Here is a 21691-nt window from a genome sequence, read left to right as displayed (position 1 = left end):
CTGTCACCTGCCCTTCAGCACCAGTCGGGAGATATTTATTCGTGGATTTGAAAACGCTGGTTAATGTACAGTATGAGCAATGAATTGAAATCGCTTAGCTAGATTATGCTCTTTATTAATATGAATTACTATGTAGTTTTGAATAGTTTTAACAGCCTAGTATTTGAAAAATTTGAGCATTTCTACATACAAATTAGCAGACTCTATAAACTGGCGCCAATATAACATGCATATCTGGGCTAGCCTTCTGCCATCTGGCGGTTGCAATGACGCCGACGGCAATTTGCAATCAATGCGCAATATATCTGTCCTTTCGCCATCTTGTCGTTAGAAGGTAAGGAGTGCCTCTGTCTTGTGCTGAGATATTTTGGGTTTAAATTGTGAAATTACTGTAAATTTTTGTTGATTACATTACTGTTTATGATATTTAACTTATGTGATTAATAATTACTAATATTTTTCATTTTATTTCAGGTTTTAATTGGTATTCAGTTCCAATCGTCAGCCAAACCTCGTCTAACATGTAAGTTTCGCGGAAATGCCCCGATTTTATTGAAACTCTTTCTCGTGTTGCGAGTATTTGGTATTTTCAGTAAATTTAGTGACGATGGAATAATTATTGTGTTGTACGGTTATGTGAATATCCGATAGTCTCGTATTCATTCGGAATTTGACAGATTCTACTAGACGCGCATGGTGAAGGTGAACGTGCTAAACCATGACGCTGTTAAATATATTTTACTTTCGTTTCACGGAAACTTGAATTTGTCAGCAGATGTACTGTGGAAGTTAAAAACATTTAGGTCTATCCAAAGCACTTATAATCGGTTCATCCGTCACAATGGGGGGGGGGGGGGTGGCAGTGCAAATTTTTCAGAATGATGAGAATAAACTAATGCGGTCGAATTATTTCGTTGCCCATTGTGTATGGGAGCTTGTGGTAGGTTTCCATACGGAATCTTTCGGACGGGATTGAAACCGCGAGATGAAAAGTGCTCTTCGAATCTCGCTGGAGACAAAATAGCATGTAATGTTTTCATTGTTCTCTTGGAGTAGAAGTTAAAATATTTCTAATGTTATTGCTGTCGAGGATAAGTGTTACCAAAGTAGGACTCGAATTAAGTATAATCTGGATTTAGCTGTGATGTTGCCGCCTTCCCCCCCCCCCCCCCCCCCCCCCCCCCCCCCCGATCCCGCTGGATTGCATTCACCTCTTACTTACTGCACCCTTGTCGATACTGAATATAGTATATTAATGTGTGTTACCAAATGTCCAGACATCCATAAATTACGAAAGATGGGGTGCCAATTTTGCGAAAGCAAGAATTCTCAGGGAATAAGTTATTAGTCTTTTATTACCTTAGCACTGAAATTCAACTCTATAATTCACAAATTTCGAAATGCTCAGTGTTTCTAAGTGTGTTAACTACATGTATATTATTAATTATCAATGTTTGAATATTTTCTTTTAATTCCATATTATTGTAATCTCCACCCACTCCCTTCACTGTAAATTTACCTGGAGCTCCTCATGAAACCATTCCTCTTCACACCAGGAATTATCAGGGATTTCCATAAACAACCCCCCTCCGCTCAATTTTGAGTAGCCACCCTGTTTTGTATTCAGAGGTACACTTCGAACCACATTTGTAAGAGTGTTGTAAGGCAGTGTACATGGGTGTGTCAACTAAATTGATTTCTGGTTGCTGCTGCAGAGCTGGCAGTGCTTTTGCTGTCATTACAACAGTAAACTGGATTTGGCTTTGATTACATAAGCCTGACTGATAGATAATCTAAGAATGGGTATCCCATGGAAGCTGTTATCCTGTAAGTTCAGGTCTTAAAAAATTTGGTTGTTCTTTGGAGTACTATCCTGCTTTGTATTTGTAGAATGAAACCTCCTTCATGAATGTAAGTTCATTTGCTCTTTGAGGGATGGTGGAATAACTTAATATTGCAGAATTATTCTTTTGTGAAATGTAACTATTATTACAACTCCTGTTGAGTTGTGAAAGTAAGTCTCAATTTTGTAAAAAAATTGACTGGAAGCAGGTGGAGCCTAATGTTGGTGTGATATTGAAAAAGGCTAGGGGCTGTAGGATGTAACTTATACATGTTAAGTATTGAAAGTTATTCCTCTCGTTTACATAGATGGGCTGTAGATGTAAATCAAATGCTCAAAGAAATTCTCTTTAAAATGAGTTGGACTTGGCAGTTTGTCATTCATAAACTGTACTTTGTGTGGAGGGAATGTAGGCAAGTTTTTCAAAAATTTAAAGTATAATCCGATTAAATTTACTTGATAGTTGAAATGTGTTGGGGCTGGATTATGTGACACATGCGGCATTGTATGAAGGCTGGAATTCTTTGTTGTGGCTGGGTTTTTAGTTACAAATTTAACTGTTTAACGCAATGTTTTGTGTTAGTGCAGCAGCTGGCATATAAATCTGATGTGCAGCAGGTTGTAGGCTCCAATCTTGTCAAAAGTTTAATCCCTAAATCTGATTAAGATTGTTTATTCTTTTATTATTAGGTGTAAATGTATATATTTCTAATAGTTTGCCATGTCATTTTGTTTGATAAGCTAAACTGTTCAGTCTTCCTCTTATTTGTTATGGCTGCTGTTCTGTGAGCTGTGTTCATTGCTCTATTCTGAAATTTGTGTGCTAGAAGCAGATAGTGACAAATTGTGGTGCTGACTAGTACTGACAGTTACTCAAACTTAAGGGAAAAATCTTTCCAGGTTTTTTGTATTTGAGGTTAAATGTATGTGACAAGTCTGCATACTTGTTGGACAAATGAGGACAGGAAACTTAATTTTTCAGTTTACAGGGTAGTCAACAGTTAGAGGGAGAGAAATGGGATGAAGGCAACATGTCTCCATTCTAAATTTCTGTGCAGAAGTCACTTTCCTTCTTACATATACAGCACTGTAGTATTGGGGTAAATGTGGCAAAGAGCATAACTGTGTGCTGTACCACTGAGTGCTACAACCTTTGATTCACATACATTGGCTTTGCCAACACACACATTCTTTCCTACTTGCAGGAAACATAAGCATATGCTGAAAATAAGTGTTGCTGTTATAAATATTTTGTATGGGTTGGGTTCACAATGACTTGTCACCCAAGACAGGATTTTGTAAACAGATTTTGCAGTGACACTTCTGGGTGATCATGTAATCACTTCAAAATCGATCCTGGAAATCTTCAGACAGTCTGTTTTTCCAGTTCTGCGATAGATTTTTGCTCCCATATAAATGCAAGAGATTTTAAAAAAGTTCTTGGGCTGTCAGGCTTGATCTTGTTTTCAAAAATTTTTCACTAGTTTGGAGTGGCTTTTTGTATAGTGAAGTGGAAATTTTGAACTGATGCTGTTCACATCTCGTCTAATTGAAGAGAGATAGTGATTGTGCTGACTAAATCAGAAATTGTAACAGCAGTTTGCCACTTGCTATATTTAACTGGGCTAGCAAATCCATTTCAGACCTTACATAAACACATGGGCTAGCAAATCCATTTCAGACCTTACGTAAACACAATGAAAAGTTTCCAAAATTTGGTTTTTAGCTTTTGCAAGATGTTGCATGTAAATGTTAGTGACATAATCTTTGTTATTACTCCTTCCTGGGAATTTTAATTCTGTTTCACACAGTATAAAGCCAGGTTTTCCTGTGTTGAGATTCTTGCCCATTGCTACATGTGTGGATTGTCTTCCTGTAGCAAGCCGAACAATTTCAGAAAAAATGCCTTCAGGACTGGTGGTTCAAGTAGCTGTACATAGAATCCAGTGAGTGACAAGCTGCAACTTGGCCTGCAGCCTAATGAATAGAGGTGCACTTTTGGTGCTGGCAGAATTTTCGATTGCACATTGCTGTTTGAGTTCGCACAATGATTGGAAGCCACCACAATGTTAGATGTAGATAGTGAATGATACTTTTGCTAGCAATTTTCTTTGCTTCTTAAACAGTTTGCTTACAGCAATCTGAGTTGTGTGCTCAGTTTTACATCAGTGGTTTTGATAACCAAAATTGTAAGCTGGGAACCTTCAGGATAAAGTGAAATTTTCTGAGGGATAAAAGCTGAAAGATTTGATACTGTTTGCCACGAAACTAAAATTATTTTAAAAGATCATTACTGTTATCAACTTTACAGACAATAAAAGTGATTGTATAAGTTATCAATAAATACTTTCTCAAACAAGTGTTCTAAGAAAAGTGTTTGATTCTACAACTTAGTGGTAGTGTGGGTTGGGGGGGGGGGGAGGCAATGGGTGGCAGGTGTACTAGCTAATGTGATTGCACTCAGGTGGTAATGGCCTAAGGAAGGTTGGGAACCACTGGCTATATGCTGAATACTTGACATTCTTTACGTGATTACAGTACTTACCTCATATGATGCATAGCATCTCAGAAGTTCCTATCAGTGAATAAAATTAGTGAGGTATTAACTTCATACAGGTAGCACCTAGTTTCCTTGTTGCCTGCATTGCTCATCACATCTTTTTCTTCAGAAAATCTCCAGGTGTTGAAAATTGCCACCTTATCTGGTTGTACAACCATAATTTCAATGGGGATACTGACTCTTAACCTCAAATTCATTCACTGGGGCAGAAGATATGTTAATAAGTTTACATAAATGAGATGTGCTTTGCATGAGGAAGTTTGTTTCCATGGAAACACAGTTTCCATGCTGGAAACTTGTAGAAATCACCATTTGTACTGGAAGTGGTTCTGAGTGGTGCCAAGCTTCCAAAACATAACAACCCAAGTTGGATGTAGACAGAGTATTTGTCCTGATTAATTGACGAGTTCAGCTTCAAGAAAACTTGCTGAGTTGTGATATTGTGACCCCTTAAGTCAACAAATGTGGATGCCGAAGGTTGTAATATTCACTTGTAGCATAGCCTAATGTTTAAGCTTGCATCCTATTTTAAGTACTGTTTGTCATAACTAAAATAACAAATTCAGAGAACCTATATTTATGAAAGTCCCTGGTGAAATGCATATTATTTACATAAATTATACTTCCATCATTTTCATCTTACAATATGTGAACTGCCTCTGACAAATTTGTTCCTCGAGCCTGTCTGCAATTAGGTACACAAAATCAACCAAGTACCAGAATGCTAATAATTTTCATTTTGCGTCTTTCACCGGGTTTTTGATAATGCAGAAAGGTGATTCCTCTGAAAAATGCAGTATTATACTGGAAAATGTAGTTCACTGGGAAAAACGGAAATTGTGTTGACAAATACTTAGATTCAGTTGACGCTCCGCAACCTTGATGTACATTGAGGTGACAAGTCAAGATACACCTCTTGATGTGGCATTGGCTTGGCAAGTTATTGGTAGTCCTCTGCAAAAATATTAAGCACTGCTGTCCCTACAGTTGTCCATGAATGTCCCATAAACATTTGATAGTTTTCTTGTCAGGTGATCTATGTGGCTGAACCATTCCCTCGAATTGTCTTGCATCACCTTCAGAGCAGTAGTGGACAGCTGTGGCCTGGTGATGAGGGGTGTTGTCATCTTAAAAAATAAGATTCTTTGGTCTCCCTAAGAGAGTACATAACAAGAACTTCCTGTTCTTGAATTGGCTTTGAGGAATCTTCTCCATTGAGATGGGCAACAGTGATATTGCCAATGAAATATTCGTCTGTTTCTGAGGTATCCATATGTAGTGGTTACTCATGTAGTGCTGCACGCTTTTCAGGGCCTCATGATAAGAGAAATCTGCCGTCTTTTTTATGGTGATTTCATCATATATTTGTTGCACTTCGTTTTCTAGTCACAGAATTCATTTGTGGGGTTAGGAGTCATTTGCATCTGTGTCAACAACACACACTTGGCATGTATTTTGACACTCCCCACTCATATCTATCTATCTCTCTCTCTCTCTCTCTCTCTCTCTCTCTCTCTCTCTCTCTCTCTCTCTCTCTCTCTCTTCTATAAATTAAATGTTGCTGAGTTTGTGTAAATATTTTCAGTAACTGAAGGCATTTTTTCTGTATTTCAGGTCAGTGCGTGGAAGTAATTTCAGTGGCAACAGAGGTGGATTTGGAAACAACAAGGGTGTGGGAGGATTTGGTACTGACAGAAAACCAAATGGCTTTGGAGGAGAAAGGAAGCAGGGTGGATTTGGTGGAGATAGGAATGGGAGAGCATCTGGTGGTGGCAGACCAAATTTTGGAGACCGAAGACCCAGCAGATTTGATTCACCCCAGAATCAGGGTGTAGGAAGTGAATTAGGAAGTAGTCTAAGGAAGCCACAATGGGAGAATACTTTGCTAACACCATTTTCTAAAGACTTCTATACACCACATGATAAAATTAATGACAGGTAGGTGGATTTTCTTTAAATGTTTTGTTGATCTGTATTTTTCTGTTACTTAATTTTAAACATTTTTAGGCCCATTTATGAAGTGGAAGCCTATCGTTCAGAACAGCAGATAACTGTTAGAGGACAAGAAACTCCAAGGCCGATACAAAGTTTTGAAGAAGGAAATTTTCCTGAGTACATAGTGGATGAGATTAGGTAGGTTTACATTTAATTGTCTAGAAATGCATTAAATCATTAGATGGCCAATTCTGATTATCTCGTGTTCATAATTGCAGGAGATCTGGCTTTGCAGCACCTACATCAATTCAGGCCCAAGGCTGGCCCATTGCAATGAGTGGTAGAGACATGGTTGGCATTGCACAGACTGGCTCTGGAAAAACTTTGGCAGTGAGTATAAGTTGTTGTTTTGTTCCCAGTATAACATTTCTGTCAATTACATGTTAATGGCTGTTTTTTTTCCCCCCAGTATATTTTGCCAGCAACTGTGCACATCAAAAACCAGCCAAGATTGAGTAGGGGTGATGGCCCTATTGTGCTTGTATTAGCACCCACTCGGGAATTGGCACAACAGATTCAGACAGTGGCCAGAGATTTTGGTTCATCATCGTACATTCGTAATACCTGTATATTTGGCGGTGCACCGAAAGGCCCTCAGGTAATTTATTTCTACCACATAAGCTTTTGTTAAACAGGGTGTACTCAGTGTTGTCAGCTTATATCTTAACCCACTTGGAAAACAATTTGATTCATTTTATGTTCTGTACAGGCCCGGGATTTGGAGCGTGGTGTTGAAATAGTCATTGCAACTCCTGGTCGTTTGTTGGACTTCCTAGAACGTGGAACTACTAATTTACGAAGATGCACTTACTTGGTTTTGGATGAGGCAGACCGTATGCTGGACATGGGATTTGAACCACAGATTAGAAAGATTATAAGCCAAATTCGTGTAAGTTGTAAGAAACTGTATATATGTGTGTGTGTGTGGGGGGGGGGGGGGGAGGGGTCAGGGCTTAAAAAGCATCTCCATGGACCAGTTATCTATTGCCCTTTCAAGGTGAATGTCTAAAGTTCTTATTAGTGGGTTCCAGACTTAACTGAGCAATTTTTAGTGTGCTTATCTCAGAAAATTCTCAGTATTTATCTAACGGTAATGATTGACTTGCATTTTATAATTTATAGTTGTTAGCAAGGCAATAACAGATTTACTTTGTATATAAGTGAAAATAATGTAGATTATCAGTGTTACTGCTAGAAAAAGGAAGCAAGTAATAAAGCTTTGTTGATAGTATGGTTTCTCCATATTACAGGCATTTAATTCATGTACTAGCACTTACCCTTGGTGTATTTTCAGCCTGATCGACAAACACTTATGTGGTCTGCTACATGGCCGAAGGAAGTCAGAAATTTGGCAGAAGAATTCCTCACAAACTACATTCAGGTCAACATTGGTTCTCTGCAGCTGTCAGCAAACCATAACATAATGCAAATTGTTGATGTGTGCCAAGAGCATGAAAAGGAACAAAAGTAAGCACTTTATTATTTGCTGATGCAGTTTGGTTTGCAGCCGTGAAATTTTGGTTCACTTTTCCTTTTTGATATCGTACATAAATATACCGTGTAAATTTAAAATCCTGGATCAGAATGTAAATTATCTGAAACACGTTAAAAAGTTCCCGTGTCTTTTGTAGTGGTTTTCAAATCGTAACTTGTTGATTATTTAGCATTGAGACATTTGTTTGTAGCAATACACACAATTTGGTGTACTGACATCCAGTTCTGGTGTGTTAGCCCATCTTTATGTACATAAAACACTTGTCCTCAAATTTGGCCAGGGAGCAAGATTGGCTCAACAAAAGCAAATGGAAAATAGTTAAGAGAAAATATAAGGTTCCAGTGATGAACGCTGGTTTTTCAAAATATTGAAATTGGTATTTTGAATACTAACTAGATCTTCTAGATGAGATCACCAACTCTTCAATTCAGATCTGTTTCACTTAAATACAGTTGGATTAAACGTTTGAGGTTGTTGTATATACTTTGCACCATCCTCTCTGACTGATAGCAGATGCCTTCTTTGCCCACGCAGAAAGTGCCATTGAGCAAAAAAATTTTCCTGGCCTCATAACTGGGGCAATTCATACCAAGTGGTCCAGCACTGGTTGCTTAACCATAGCAAAAAAATTATATTTGCTGGGTGAATTCCTCAATGTTTCGTAGTCAGAAATTTTTTTTAAAAAATTTGTTTGCTTTTGAAATGGTGGCCATTTTTGTTCCAGGCTGCATGTTTTTCATATTTGCAAGCATCTACTTTTTACAGTTATTCAGTAGTGGATTGTCCTAAGTCTTTCAGATAAAATGCATTTACTTCAACACACTCTGGGCTGCAAATTAATATCATCATCACTTAGCTGAATGTATTCTTTAATATATTTTTAATAGTTCTTTTTTTTCTTGTACCACTTGGTATGGTTTGACCCAACTGTTTGAAATTGACTAATTATTTTGTCCAATTAATCCAGTTGGTTATGGTCATCTGAGGTTTTGTCCTTTATTACATTTCAGTATGTGTGCACAGTTTTTTGTGAAGAGTGCATACATTGAACTAGAACTGCTACACACTTGCAGTTTGAGTTTTGTTACTTTGCAAGATGGCATTTTTTAAATGTCTGTATTAACAGAATCATTGTCATCTTTCTGTGATGTCTGCATTATTAGTGAATATAGCTGCACAGTTTTTAATTTACATATTTGCTGTATAGATGCAGTGAAACAGTTAGCATTGGATTGACGGTGGTACTTGCTCTGAAATTTTACACTGCATTTAGTCTGTGGGAATCTCATCAGTGGAGATTCAAAAATTTTGTAATTGAAACACAGTCATCAGTTTGTGTTTTGCTATGGAATATGAGAATTGGGTGGCTTCATAACACATTGATTAATCTGTGGTGGACATAAAACAAATACTGTTGTCATAGACACTCCAAATAGTGTCAATTGGGTAACAATTTACCATAATTTCCAAACGCTAATTTTGAAATTCACTTTTTGCTCAAAAGTGACTACTGAAAGTTTTCAGACCATGTTTATGTAGTTATTAAAATCAGCTGGTCAAACATTTGTGTGTTGTGCTGGAGAATTTTTTTATTCTAGAGTACTGATAACTAAAATTAATGAAAGGCCACTCCAGTGCCTGACAAGTACTTAAAGTTCAGAGCTGGTTTTGACCTTCATAAAAATCCAGGCCATTCACAAGTAATTGGAAACTGCAGTAATGTGTAGTGTGACTGATATATTTTATGTAATAATATATCATTGGGCACAACTTTTAAAATCTACTCAGTTTTGCTATTATCTGATATTGCTTCTAAGCAGCATAGTGTAAGTTACATATTCTTTCTTCACTTCGTATATATGTAAGTTCAGTTTTTCCAGGTATGTTAAACATTCATGTATATCATATTAATGCATTAACAATGGCACTTCCCAGTCCACCTAAAAACTGCGTGCACAGTCTGATATTGTTCCCTCAGTTCAGTAGCCATGAGGATAATATCTAAGTTTTTTGCCATTTCTGTCAGGATCAACTGATGTATAAATGTATATTTTCAGTAGGAAATTGGGATTACAGATTGTATTATATTCTTGGACATCAACTGTTATCAGTGATTATTCTCTTCATTAATGTAATAAATGATATTCGTTAAAAATGACCACTTTCAAACTAAGGATTGCTTTTAAGATTTGATTGGTTTTGTCATTTCATACTGATGCATTATCAATATTAACATTCTTGATACAAATGTATTTGAATTTAGTCAGTTCACATGAGAAATTGTACATGAACAAACAAGGAAATAAGTTTCTTTGATTTTGCTGATTTCATCCAAAACACATACACATACATGGCAGCTATTTTACAGCAAAGAAAGATGGCACTGGCACATCCTGTTGCAAAGTTCATAAGGTAACATTACAACTGGTCTAAATATCTGCTAGTAACTGAGAGACAGCAATGTGCACACAATACAAATATCAGTTTTGTAATTAACACAACCATGAAATAAATTCTTTCAAAATGTAGTGCGAAAAATATAAAAGAGAATTTTAAGTCTTCAAGCAACTTGATCATTCTGAAAGCTCCCTTAATGACGGTAAGAGATGTGATTTTAAAAAATCAAAATACGAATTGTATTGAATGGTTCATTAAACAGATTTGTTGTTGTCTGTTGAACTGGTAACAATAAGTTACAGATTTGTTTCGGTGTAGATTCAAATCTGTCAAGTCTTAGCAGTACATTTCAGCAAATGGAGTGGCCTTTCATTATTTCAGTACTCAGTTTTGGGATAACAGCACTCTTCAGGCATGGTGTACCTATTACCTCTTTGATGTTTATATAACTTGTCGTATTTTGGTAGCTGTGAAGGCGTGTTACTTTTTAACATCAGATGTAAGGTTGGTATTTGCTTACACAGTTTGTTTCCTTGTGCAATTTTATCCTCACTTCTAATTTTCCAGCCCTAGCAATTTCTTACGTGTACTAGCTATTGAAATTTTTAAGTCCTGCAGTTATATAATGTTCTATAACAACTTCAAACACAAAGCTTTTGTGCTGTGCTTCATTGTTGTACTTTCTTGCAAATTGTAAATCCTAGGCATTATTTCTTAAACTTTTCAATTTTAATTTTTTTCAGATTGAATGTTCTATTACAAGAAATAGGTTCAGAAAGAGACTCTAAGACAATTATCTTTGTTGAAACTAAGAGGAAGGTTGAAGATATCACAAGGAATCTGAATAATTATGGGTAAGCTGGAATCCTTATTGATCATCTCCTGTAAACTAACAAATTAAAAACTGATCTAGAATCTTACGTTTAAATTGAACTAATTAGTCCTAACAACTACAAATATTGAATGATTAATCATGTTTAAGCTATGACTCCTTACATTTGGAAGTTACACACTTTCTCAATACATGGGAATTAGTGAGAGGCAAATCTTACTCCATTCTAGAATGGAAATATGGGGTTGCAACTGCCCAGATTTTGCCTTTCAGAGACTTGTCTATTCCCCTATAGGATCCTTCTAGGATGTAGTAAATACTAGCTATTTATTTTTGTATGTGTGTTACAATTTGCTTTACTCTCCTTGAATTGGCTGAGGTTCTCAGTCAGTCTTTTTGTTGTGAGAAATGTTTAGTGCATAATTCTGAGATTATATGAATGTAATATTTCCCTTATATTTTGCAGGTTCCGTGCCATATGTATGCATGGAAACAAGTCTCAGCAAGAAAGAGATTATGTGTTGAGAGGTAAGCATTAATTGCCCTTTCTCTAAAAAGTATTGTGTAAATAAGTGTAGCATGGAATAAGGCATCATTGTGTAAATATGTCATCCTAGTTGTGCACCAGCTATCTGCGTCACTTCGTAATGGAAGTAAAATCTTCTGTAGATTGTTGTTTCTTCTTACAGTTCAGGGGGGTGAAAATACCTTCAAATATCTATAAATATGTCTACATACTTCTAAAAATAAGTTGTCCTATCTCGTGTTGATGGAAATAAGTGTACATAGATGTGCTAAAGGTATAAGAATAATGACCTAAACTAGTTTGTTGCAAAAATTGAGCATCTATGGTTTATACATTTTAAAGTTCTAAATTTCCAGTTCTTCAATTTTTGAAGACGTTTCTCATTCGTTTCATTGCTTAAAGTTACCACCTTGTGATGAGGATCTGCATTCCATATCAGGAGAAGCATTGCTACATTTTATTCTTTGATTGTAGTCTGTGTACACATCTGCATACTATAAATAACCATAAAGATTTTGCAGATGGTACATCTTAATATTGCTGTAATTTGTCCCAACCCCATCTAGACATGAATGATGATTGGGAGGAAGAGTTTGTAACCCTCTGTAAAAGGTAAACCAGTGATCAAACTGCTATAGAAAGGGAGCAATTTACATAATTCCTGTTGAAGTGCAGGAAGTCCATACAATGGGAGCATGTTCTCATACCTACGTCGCTGATGCATGTGAGGTTGAGCATGCAAGACCTTTTGTTTACAACTGTTTTCACTCTGACAGTATGCCTTGTGACAGTTTTAAAAGGGCTCTTGTGCTCATTTTGACATTTGGTGACCATGTCCATTGAATTTCTAGATTTACCTCTGTCAAGTTTGTTGCATATGTTGTAAGACACTCACTTATCCCCATTTTCAGCCTAAAGGTAACTTACCTCGTTAATTTCAATACCTGCAATTACTGACACTGTCCTTCATCAACTCTGTCCTTCATTTACAGTGAAACCTCTGTGTAATGTGTTTCAGGGGACCACAAATTCTGAACACTATAGAGGAAAACACTATAAAGAGGAAGGCTTCCAAATAATATATGGCATTACTGAAGATCGGGATACCACTAATCAGCTTTGACAAATGGTGCCATAGATGACATTTTAAATTTTCACAACATATGATATTCATTGCAAATGATAAATGTATCATCTGATTAGTTTTTTAATTAAAACATGGGGCTCGCTAGGTGGATGGGTAAAAGTAAATCGATCAGTTTGTACTGTAAAAAGTTATAACAGATTCTTACGATTGACATCATTGTCCAAATCTGGCGGGTGGTATCCCGTTCTTCAGTTGACCCAATTGTAGAATATGAGCCAAATTTTGTTTATGACATACTGAACATATTACATACCAACACAGTAAATGGTACAGATTAAAAAATTTACTTTAATAATTAAATTATGTAACAGAACTTAAATTTGAACAAATCTCTAGGAACCTACGCAATCTGAAAATAACATTTTTAAAAATATTCAAGCAAGCATGCTTGTTTTTTATTTCTCCTAGACACTATGGCAATTATGTCTTGCTCCAAATGAGCAAGTTGCACTACTGTTATGTCCTCAAGTCGATGGGCCATCATATACCTCTTGAATGTTTCAAAGGCTTTAGCTGCTTTAGTATATGAGGGCACAGGGTCATCGTCCTTGTCGCTGTCACTTTCACCACCACCACCATGGCTGGTGCAGTTGGGTGGCAGGAAAATTACTTTTAACATTTCTCAGAAAGGGTACGTCTGGTGGATGTGCTGCACATCTATCCACAAACAGCAGCACTCCCCATTTTGGTGTCAAATTCTCTGAGAAAACTTATAAATTTATCACTTGTCATCCACGCCTTGGCATTGTTTCCACATTTGCACGGAAACATGGAAATGTTTTTGAAGCACCTCGGATTTTTTGGCTTCCCGATAACCAAAGGTTTCAGGTTTTCACTGCCATCGGCGTTTGTACACAACAAAACGGTAAGACGTTCCTTGCTCTTCTTACCGCCATGGCAATTTTCCCCACGAAAAGTAAATGTCTTATCCGGCATTAAATTGAAAAACATGCCGGTTTCGTCAGCGTTATAAATGTCATGCAGTTTGTAGCCATGTATCAGATTAGGGAGAGTCTGCATCCACGAGCTACAGTTGGTTCATCCACACTTTTACTTTCTCCACATTCCGCTTTGTATACAAATCCATCCATTGGACGCCTTAAAATTTTCTATTCCTAACTGCAGGGATATTTGAAGCGCCTTCTCCTTCAAAATAGTTCCATTTATAGGAATGTTTGCAGCATGTGCTTGCTGAAACCAAGTTAATAAAGCTTTCTCCATTTCGTCGTAAGTTGATAGTTTCAAACGCACATTTTTAGAATTTCCACAATTCTCAAACCCTTCCATTGTCAACGATCTGTTTTTCATAATAGTGTTGATTGTTGAAGGGGCCAGTTCCAATTGCTTTGCTAGCTCCATGCGACTCACTCAGAGATGCCTCCACTTTTTAATAATAGAAACATTCTCTACCAGAGAAAAGTTCTTCTGCTTTTCACTCATGTCCACTGATGAAAACTTTAAAAAAAAAGTTATATCGAAGAAACACACTTACTAGGCACACGAACTGTTAGCTGCTCAGCTCACACAACACTCTACAAATACAAAGCATCGACTGAAGTGGTGCCAAAAAGATCGCAAGCAGAATGTGCGTCACATGTGACGTGACCGGATTCCTCCGCTGACTTATGAAACACGCTGAGCGCGGGCTTTCCGAGCTGGTGCAAACTGTGAATCCACAGAATGGAAAACGATGCGTCTACATCCAGTCATTTAAACGTTAGAGGTAAATAATTGAGCAGGGTTACATGGAGGAAACTAATATAGAGGAAACACAGTGAAGGGGAAGATAACATCGTTTATATGGGCTTTTAGTCGGGACCGAAAAAATAGACGTAACGTAGATGAAAACATTATATGGAGAAACTTTATAAAGAGGTTTCACTGTATTTAGTTTTTGGCAGTGGGACATTGAATTGTCCTCGAGTTTATCTGCTATAGATAATTGCATGAAAAGAATACACTTAAAACTAGCTATAAGAGTAGATGGTGAGCATGTTACAGCAAGTGAAGTTCCAGTAACTGTCTATAGTACTTCTAAAAGTAGAAAAGGCTGTTCCTAGTTTTCAGAACAGCTGTGTCCTGGAGAAAAGAGGTAAAGGTTGGAGAGCTTGATATGTGGATCAGTGTCCTTTCCATTTCCAACTGTATTACTCTTTGCTTTATTAGGAACTAAACTCTAGAATGTTACTTATTACTTAGAGGTGTGTGTAGGTATGTCAGCAATTCAAATATTAAAGTTAAAGCATTGACAATTTTGGTGAACTACAAGAACTCCTGATACCACAACAGGTTTAATTCTGTTGCTCCCCGTAGCTTGCTGAAATTTTCATTGGGTACCAGTGATAAAATTTATGCTCCATACAATAAGGCTTGAATACAGTAAGCAGGCTAAGCTGTATGGAAAATAAAGGAAACATAACGAAGGGGCTTGAACAGGATACATCTGTGGAGACTTGCATCAAACTAATCTTCGGTTGAAGGACTAAAATGGTTTAATTTAACTAACTGTTCCTATGCCCTTTGGCAGAATTGTATTTCACATTTTCTGCATTTACTGCCAACACTGGGAGAACATGTTTTCTGCCAGCAATGACTGGTGACAGAACTTCTGTCACTGTTTGCAGGGTTGTCACAAGTTCTGGAAATCAGGGAATTTCAAACATGTCGGACATTAGAAAAAACTGGAGATATCTTGTTTTTTACTCAGCTGGCTGAAATTGTTTCACTGAGATGTAGTGCTCTGTTGCTGGCTGGTCGCAGTTTAGTACGTGTGTCGCTTCTTTACTTTTCTTATTGCTTCTCCCCTACTCACAATTTGCAGTCAGTGCTGCCACCTTTACTTGCTGCTACTCTAGCAGCTGCCGATGAGAGGTGAGTAGTATTTTGCTTGGATCTGGTTGTCAGAGATTGTTGACGCTGCAGCTGGAGACCATGGTTATGTGTACATGAGTTGTCTAAGTGATTGCATGAATGTGTGCACACTATTGTTTCCTGACAAAAGGCTATGGCCAAAAATTTAGTTCAGAGTGTGATTTTCTATGTGCTTGTTTTGGCTCAGCAAAACTTCAGAGAGCTGCTACCTATCTTCATTAGTGTTGATTCTGAGTATTTGTGCAAGTTCCCTGTTGTGCAGGTAATCACTACGGTCTCATTTCATTAACGTGGCGTACGAAACGTAACTAGGACTTCGATAAGCCAAAACTGCAGCCCATTTCTGTGGCTATTTCTAACGGGTCAGACCTGCCAATCTGAAGCCCATAGTTTCCCACTAATGTGCGGCCTCTGCCCATTGGATCTAGTCCCATCAATCTACCTGTAGGCTCGGTCTGTCTGTGGTGTAATGCTGCGGATTTTCATGGTTTATCCATGTACCCAGGACTATGGTGCTCCTGAGCAGGCCAGAGGCCACGGGCGACGGATTTTAGTAGACAATACTGAACATAGAACCAACATTTTACTGGTGGTCACCTATAGTGTTGGTTTACACGACTCAGCCCGCACCTTACACATTTCTTTAGAGAGGCCTACTTTTTTGAGGTTATTTCTGAAAGTAGTGAAGGTATTTGAAATCTGCCTTGCGACTCCCACAAAATGCATTTTTTTGTCTGTGTTTTGCTTCATTGAAATAAAATCAGTGGTGTTCATGAAACACACATACCATATGGCTTGCTTTCTCTATCTAAAAGCAGTTCCTTACAAAAGATGTTGATGTTAATATGTAAGGTTTTTGCTCACATGTTTAGAAATACAGAAGTCATTACATTTCTCAACTTAGGTCTTTACTTATCCTTGACATCTCAAAATTTGCCAGGGAAAAATGCTGAAACTTATTTGGAAATCGGGGAATTTCACTAGGGGAAACTGAACATGTTCAGTGATAGTGTGCTGATTATAGATTTTGTGAGCCTGAAATGTGAACAAGTCAATTAGTTCCCTGCTACATGAAAGATTGCCTCATCTTAGAATAAACATGGTTACGGGAAGCAGGCATTTATGTCAATATGCTGTTGCATAATTGTAGCAAATGTTTGTCTGGTTTGTTCTGGTAATCTACACAGAGCATCTTTGCTTGGCAGAATTGACATGTGGGCTTCTGAGAAATTCTTGTCTGTCTTCCACGATGTCTCCTGGTACATTGGTGTGCGTGCTAGAATGTTTCAGAGCAGTGCCAGTTGAAACAATACCATTGATTGTTTCTACATCAGGTGGATCAGATCCATTCATTTCAAATTTCTTTACATAGTGATGAGCAGATTTTGTTCCTTCAAACCACAGTATTGCTTGTGGGCACTCCTGTGGTGTCATCATTTTTACTCTATGTGATAATGCTGCAATGTGGTAACAATAGTAGGCATGTCTGGTGTAGGAATACAAATTCTTTGAGATGCCCTATCATATGGTGCAGTTTCATTATCATGCCCTTCATAGTTTTTTTCTTGGGCCTGTGCAATGGACACTTGAAAGGGACAACCTGTATTAATTCAAACTTATGTCAGATAGCTGGTGTTCCTGATAAATTTACAGTCAAGTCATGAACTACATAGCAGAAGTCTTCCCAAGCTGTGAGTGATAATTATTCACTAGCTAGAAGTTGACGTAAATTGAATTAATTGAACTACAATCTGTTGTTACTGTAAAATGTATTGCATGGTAGTGGTTAATTTACTACTGTATTTTCTTTTCCAGAGTTCAGAAGTGGGAAGTGCTCCATTTTGGTCGCCACAGATGTTGCAGCAAGAGGTTTAGGTCAGTCATACTTTCCTACGTAAAATGGTAATGTAAACAGTCTGAGATGGACGGGCAGACTGATTTTGGGATAATATTGTGATAGTAGCTCATATAGCCAGACTGGTTGATCTTGTTGTTTGCTGAATCTGTTTTTTGAATTCGTTGAGCTGTAATGGTTCGGTATAATTTTTTGCATATATATACAATTTCCTTTAATTACATTTCTTTCTGGTCACCAATTTTTGCACAAAATAACACCTTCTTAAGGGACATCCCATTTGTTTGTTCTCACATTGTTTTATTTGTTTTCATTTATATTTTTTCTGCCTTTGAGGACTAAGTTCTTCGAAAATCCATTTATACCAGAAGGCTTTCATTTGTTTTTGTGATTTGTGCATTTGAAATACATGGAGTAATAACTCACTTAGAAGCTTCATGTATCACAGAAATGAGATGTCAAAATTATATTTTTAATTTATATGTGTGTATATATGCATGCTGTTATGCAGTTCAGAAGTTACGGTGAAATGACAAGTGTTCGGTAATGTCTGTATGTTCAGCTGATAGCTTATTAGCTACAGCTTTCCATTCAGACATTAGTGAAATTCTTGTTTTAAACAGTAGTATCAATGAGATTATTTTTGAAGCATCATGTTTGTTTCTGATGTTAATCAGTCTGGTCTTTTGTTTCAGAGGCACATGCGAGATAGTGAAAGTTGTGTAAATGAAATCTGGCAGTGCCTCTGCTTGGGAAGCAGTATTTTTAGAGAGCAGTCTACAACTTATGTGGATTTTTTTGTAACATTGATGAATGATGCTACTATCGCAGTTCAGAGTTAGATTCTCTGCTTGATGCCATACATATCCCAAAAAACTACATACTCCAGTGCCAGTTATCCTTAGTCTATGAAGTTACCTCCATAGTTTGTTCTCCACATACCACTCCCAAATTCCTGTAACTGTCAGTACCAAATTAATTTATCCTAAACTGATTTGAGGCACTGGAGTCCCTGCTGTGATGTCCATTTCAGTGCATAGCCAGTTATATTTCAAGATGAAACTATGTTTGTTGCAATTATTCCGAGTGCTGGATTTCAGGTTTGTAAAAGACGTAAGTAGTGAAAAACACTTATTTGTAATGGAAAGTTCTTGTACAGTAAGGTGAAATTATGCATGTGTTGATGAAGGTATTTGTACTGATATATTTTTTGTTTTGCCAGATGTTGAAGGAATAAGGTTTGTGATAAACTATGATTATCCTAATTCATCTGAGGATTATATCCATCGTATTGGACGTACGGGACGTAGCCAAGAAACTGGAACATCTTACGCATTTTTCACACAAAACAACAGCCGTCAGGCAAGGGATCTGATTTCAGTTCTGCAAGAAGCAAACCAAGTAATAAATCCAAAACTTAGTGAAATGGCAAGGTTTGGAGGAGGCTTTGGAGGAAAGGGTAAGCAAAATTGTCTGTTTCTCAGAAAAGAATTTGTGAATTTCATAATTTTGCAAGAGATAGGCACAACTAATTTCGATGAATTATGTATTTCAGGGCGATTCAACAATTTCAGTCGTCGAGGGAGAGAGAATGGTTTCCGTAGTGGACCAAGAGATTTTGCTTCATCTGGACCTAGACAGTGGGATAACAAAAATGGCGGATCTAATTCTTTCAACTCTAACAAATTTGATGGGCAGTCAAAACCATCCAGATTCAGTGGTGGTGCTGCGGCAAATAATTTTAATACGTCTTACAGTGCCAAGTCAAACAATGTATTTGTTCCCCTAACATCAACACCGAATGCTGCACCAGCAAACCAATTTCAGCATCCACCACCACCTCTTGGAAAACAACCTGTTTCAGTTAAGGACAGGTGCAATGTCCAGAGTTTGCTGAATAATCCTTACCAACAGTTTCAGTCCTTTCTCAACTCTGCACAGCTGCAGCCTGTACAGCAAAAATGAATTTGTTTTAGTTGCTAGCTATAAAAATTCAAATGACTGTGATTCTACTATATTTATTTAGCTGATAGGTTGTAAATATTGATTGAGAAGCATGTTACTATTCACTTCCATTTTGTTTCTCATAAAATCATACTAGAAACACATTCCATGGCTATTTTGACAGTATTAACGATTTATGGAGACTGATCTGAGAGTTTAAAATGATTTTGCTCTGATTTGCAGAATTTAGAATTCTTTCTCAAGAACTTCTTTCTTTTTACTGTTAACAGATTTTTGTTTTTCAAAATAAAAGGATTTACTCTTATTGTAGTACATTCAAATGTGTGTTCTGTTTCCAATGCTATGAATAAAAATTTGTTTGGTTTGAAACACTTTAACTCCTGTAGTAGTGCACGACTGATACAAAACTTGGCATTACGTAGTTGTGTGCATGTTACATTGTAATTATTTATTGATAATAAAATTTCTAACATTTGATAATTGTTGTTTTTATTGACAATGCCCTTTAATTTTGGTATCCTTATTTATGGCACATGTAGACAATTGAATGAGCAGGTACTTCCATAATGTGTATTAACTTCTAAGTAATATATTGCAGCACAGATTGGTTCAAATTGTACATAACTTGGACGTCATAGCTGTAGTGCCTATCATTGAGTTAATGCTACAAGACTGACTGACTGACTGACTGGTTACATTGTTTGCTTTGAGCTTATATAATAGGTTAGGACAATAAACATGCAATTTTTGACACACACACACACACCACCACATAAGTTCATACCATTTTTGCTTTTATAAAGAGTTGTGCCCTGAAAACTTGTATAGGGCAAAGAAAGTGCCTTTTAAGTTTCTCAAATTCCAGGACTAGGACTTCATATAATAACATTCATTAGTAAGACTATATTTTGGATATGGGGAATGGTATTGTCAGTGAAAAGTCAATTTACTCTTTGTAACATAATTATGTCATTCAGAATCGGTTTGAAGTCTTGATATGAATTGTTACTGGATGTGTTAGCTCACAAGGAATTAAATTATATCAATGCATTTGGCACGTACTTCGATACTTTTTGGCTATTGTACATATTCATTATTTTCCTTGCAGATTCAACTCATTTTAATCCATTGAAAACCATGCATAATTTTCACATGCTTAGAAACAAGAAGTAACAGCTCATAAATCCATTAGCAAGTCATCTGACAAGCTCTTTTTTTTTATTTAGTACAAAATGCAATACATGTTGACCTTGAGCTAATGCTGCTGCATCATCAATTATATGCTAATTTGGTGTCTGGGTTAAACAAGTCCTGTGCCTCCATTTTCAAAGTACAAAATAGTTGTCAGTAGTGGTAGTGAACATCCTTGTCTACAGCTTTCCTGGTTTTTACTTCATACACAATACAGAGTATTAAAATTTCCTTTGAAGATAGTGTGTTATGCCTCTGTTATCAATACCTTATTGCATAATAAAGGAAAAACACATTATTTCCCAACCCCCCCTCTCTCTCTCTCTCTCTCTCTCTCTCTCTCTCTCTCTCTCTCTCTCTCTCTCTCCCCCCCTCCCCCTCTCCACCCCTTCCCTGCCTCGTGATATGAGTAAGAGCTCTGAGCCAGATTCAATGCTCTTGCTGAAATTGACTTGATGAGCCATTTGTGATCTCAAAAACATGATCATCATTCTGTCTGATTTGTCTAGTCATTTTGCTATAAAAACCAGCTGCATGATGTAAAAATATGTGCAAAATGTATAATGTGTCATCCAGTGAATGTTATAAATTTAAGGATTACGTCAACAATAAGAAGGGTTGTTGTAAATACCTGAATTGCAAATAATTTTTGTTCATTTCCCTGTTTTGTAGTGTTTCATCAGGGCTGAATTTAAGAATGAAATAGTCCTCATCTTACAAAGTATTTGTGAGGATTTCTTTTTATAATTTTGGCTTCTATAAGAGCACTATTTAGCCATGAGAATTTAATTAAAATGACAATTAGAACAATGTAACATAATTTGCATTAAGGAGGGAAGACAGTTGTAAATGTGAGTTCAGAATATAATGGTGAGACCTGCTCAGTGACAGTACTGGAAACCTGTGAAAATATACCAGTAGTTTGTATGAAAGCAAGTTATTTGGTCCCTGTAGTAAGATTGGCGACAATCATGCCATTTAGAGTTTAATACCTTATGCTATAAAGTTGGCTAA

General features: G+C 36.9%; 1 protein-coding gene across 1 annotated transcript; it reads left to right on the top strand.

Moving 5' to 3' along the window:
- Positions 1-256: 256 nt before the first annotated feature.
- LOC126473284 (uncharacterized) lies at positions 257-19966 on the top strand. Its single transcript, XM_050100240.1, has 13 exons — positions 257-334; positions 475-523; positions 6018-6341; positions 6411-6536; positions 6617-6728; positions 6808-6996; positions 7108-7287; positions 7693-7865; positions 11034-11144; positions 11589-11650; positions 17482-17541; positions 18744-18980; positions 19077-19966. Coding segments are annotated over exons 2-13 (1986 nt in total). The 5' UTR covers positions 257-334; positions 475-521; the 3' UTR covers positions 19487-19966.
- The last annotated feature ends 1725 nt before the right edge of the window (positions 19967-21691 follow it).

Source organism: Schistocerca serialis, chromosome 4, assembly GCF_023864345.2.
Source record: "Schistocerca serialis cubense isolate TAMUIC-IGC-003099 chromosome 4, iqSchSeri2.2, whole genome shotgun sequence".
In the NCBI taxonomy this organism is placed as follows: domain Eukaryota; kingdom Metazoa; phylum Arthropoda; class Insecta; order Orthoptera; family Acrididae; genus Schistocerca; species Schistocerca serialis.
The sequence above is the reverse complement of the archived record's forward strand: the minus strand, read 5'-3'. Positions and strand labels throughout refer to the sequence as shown.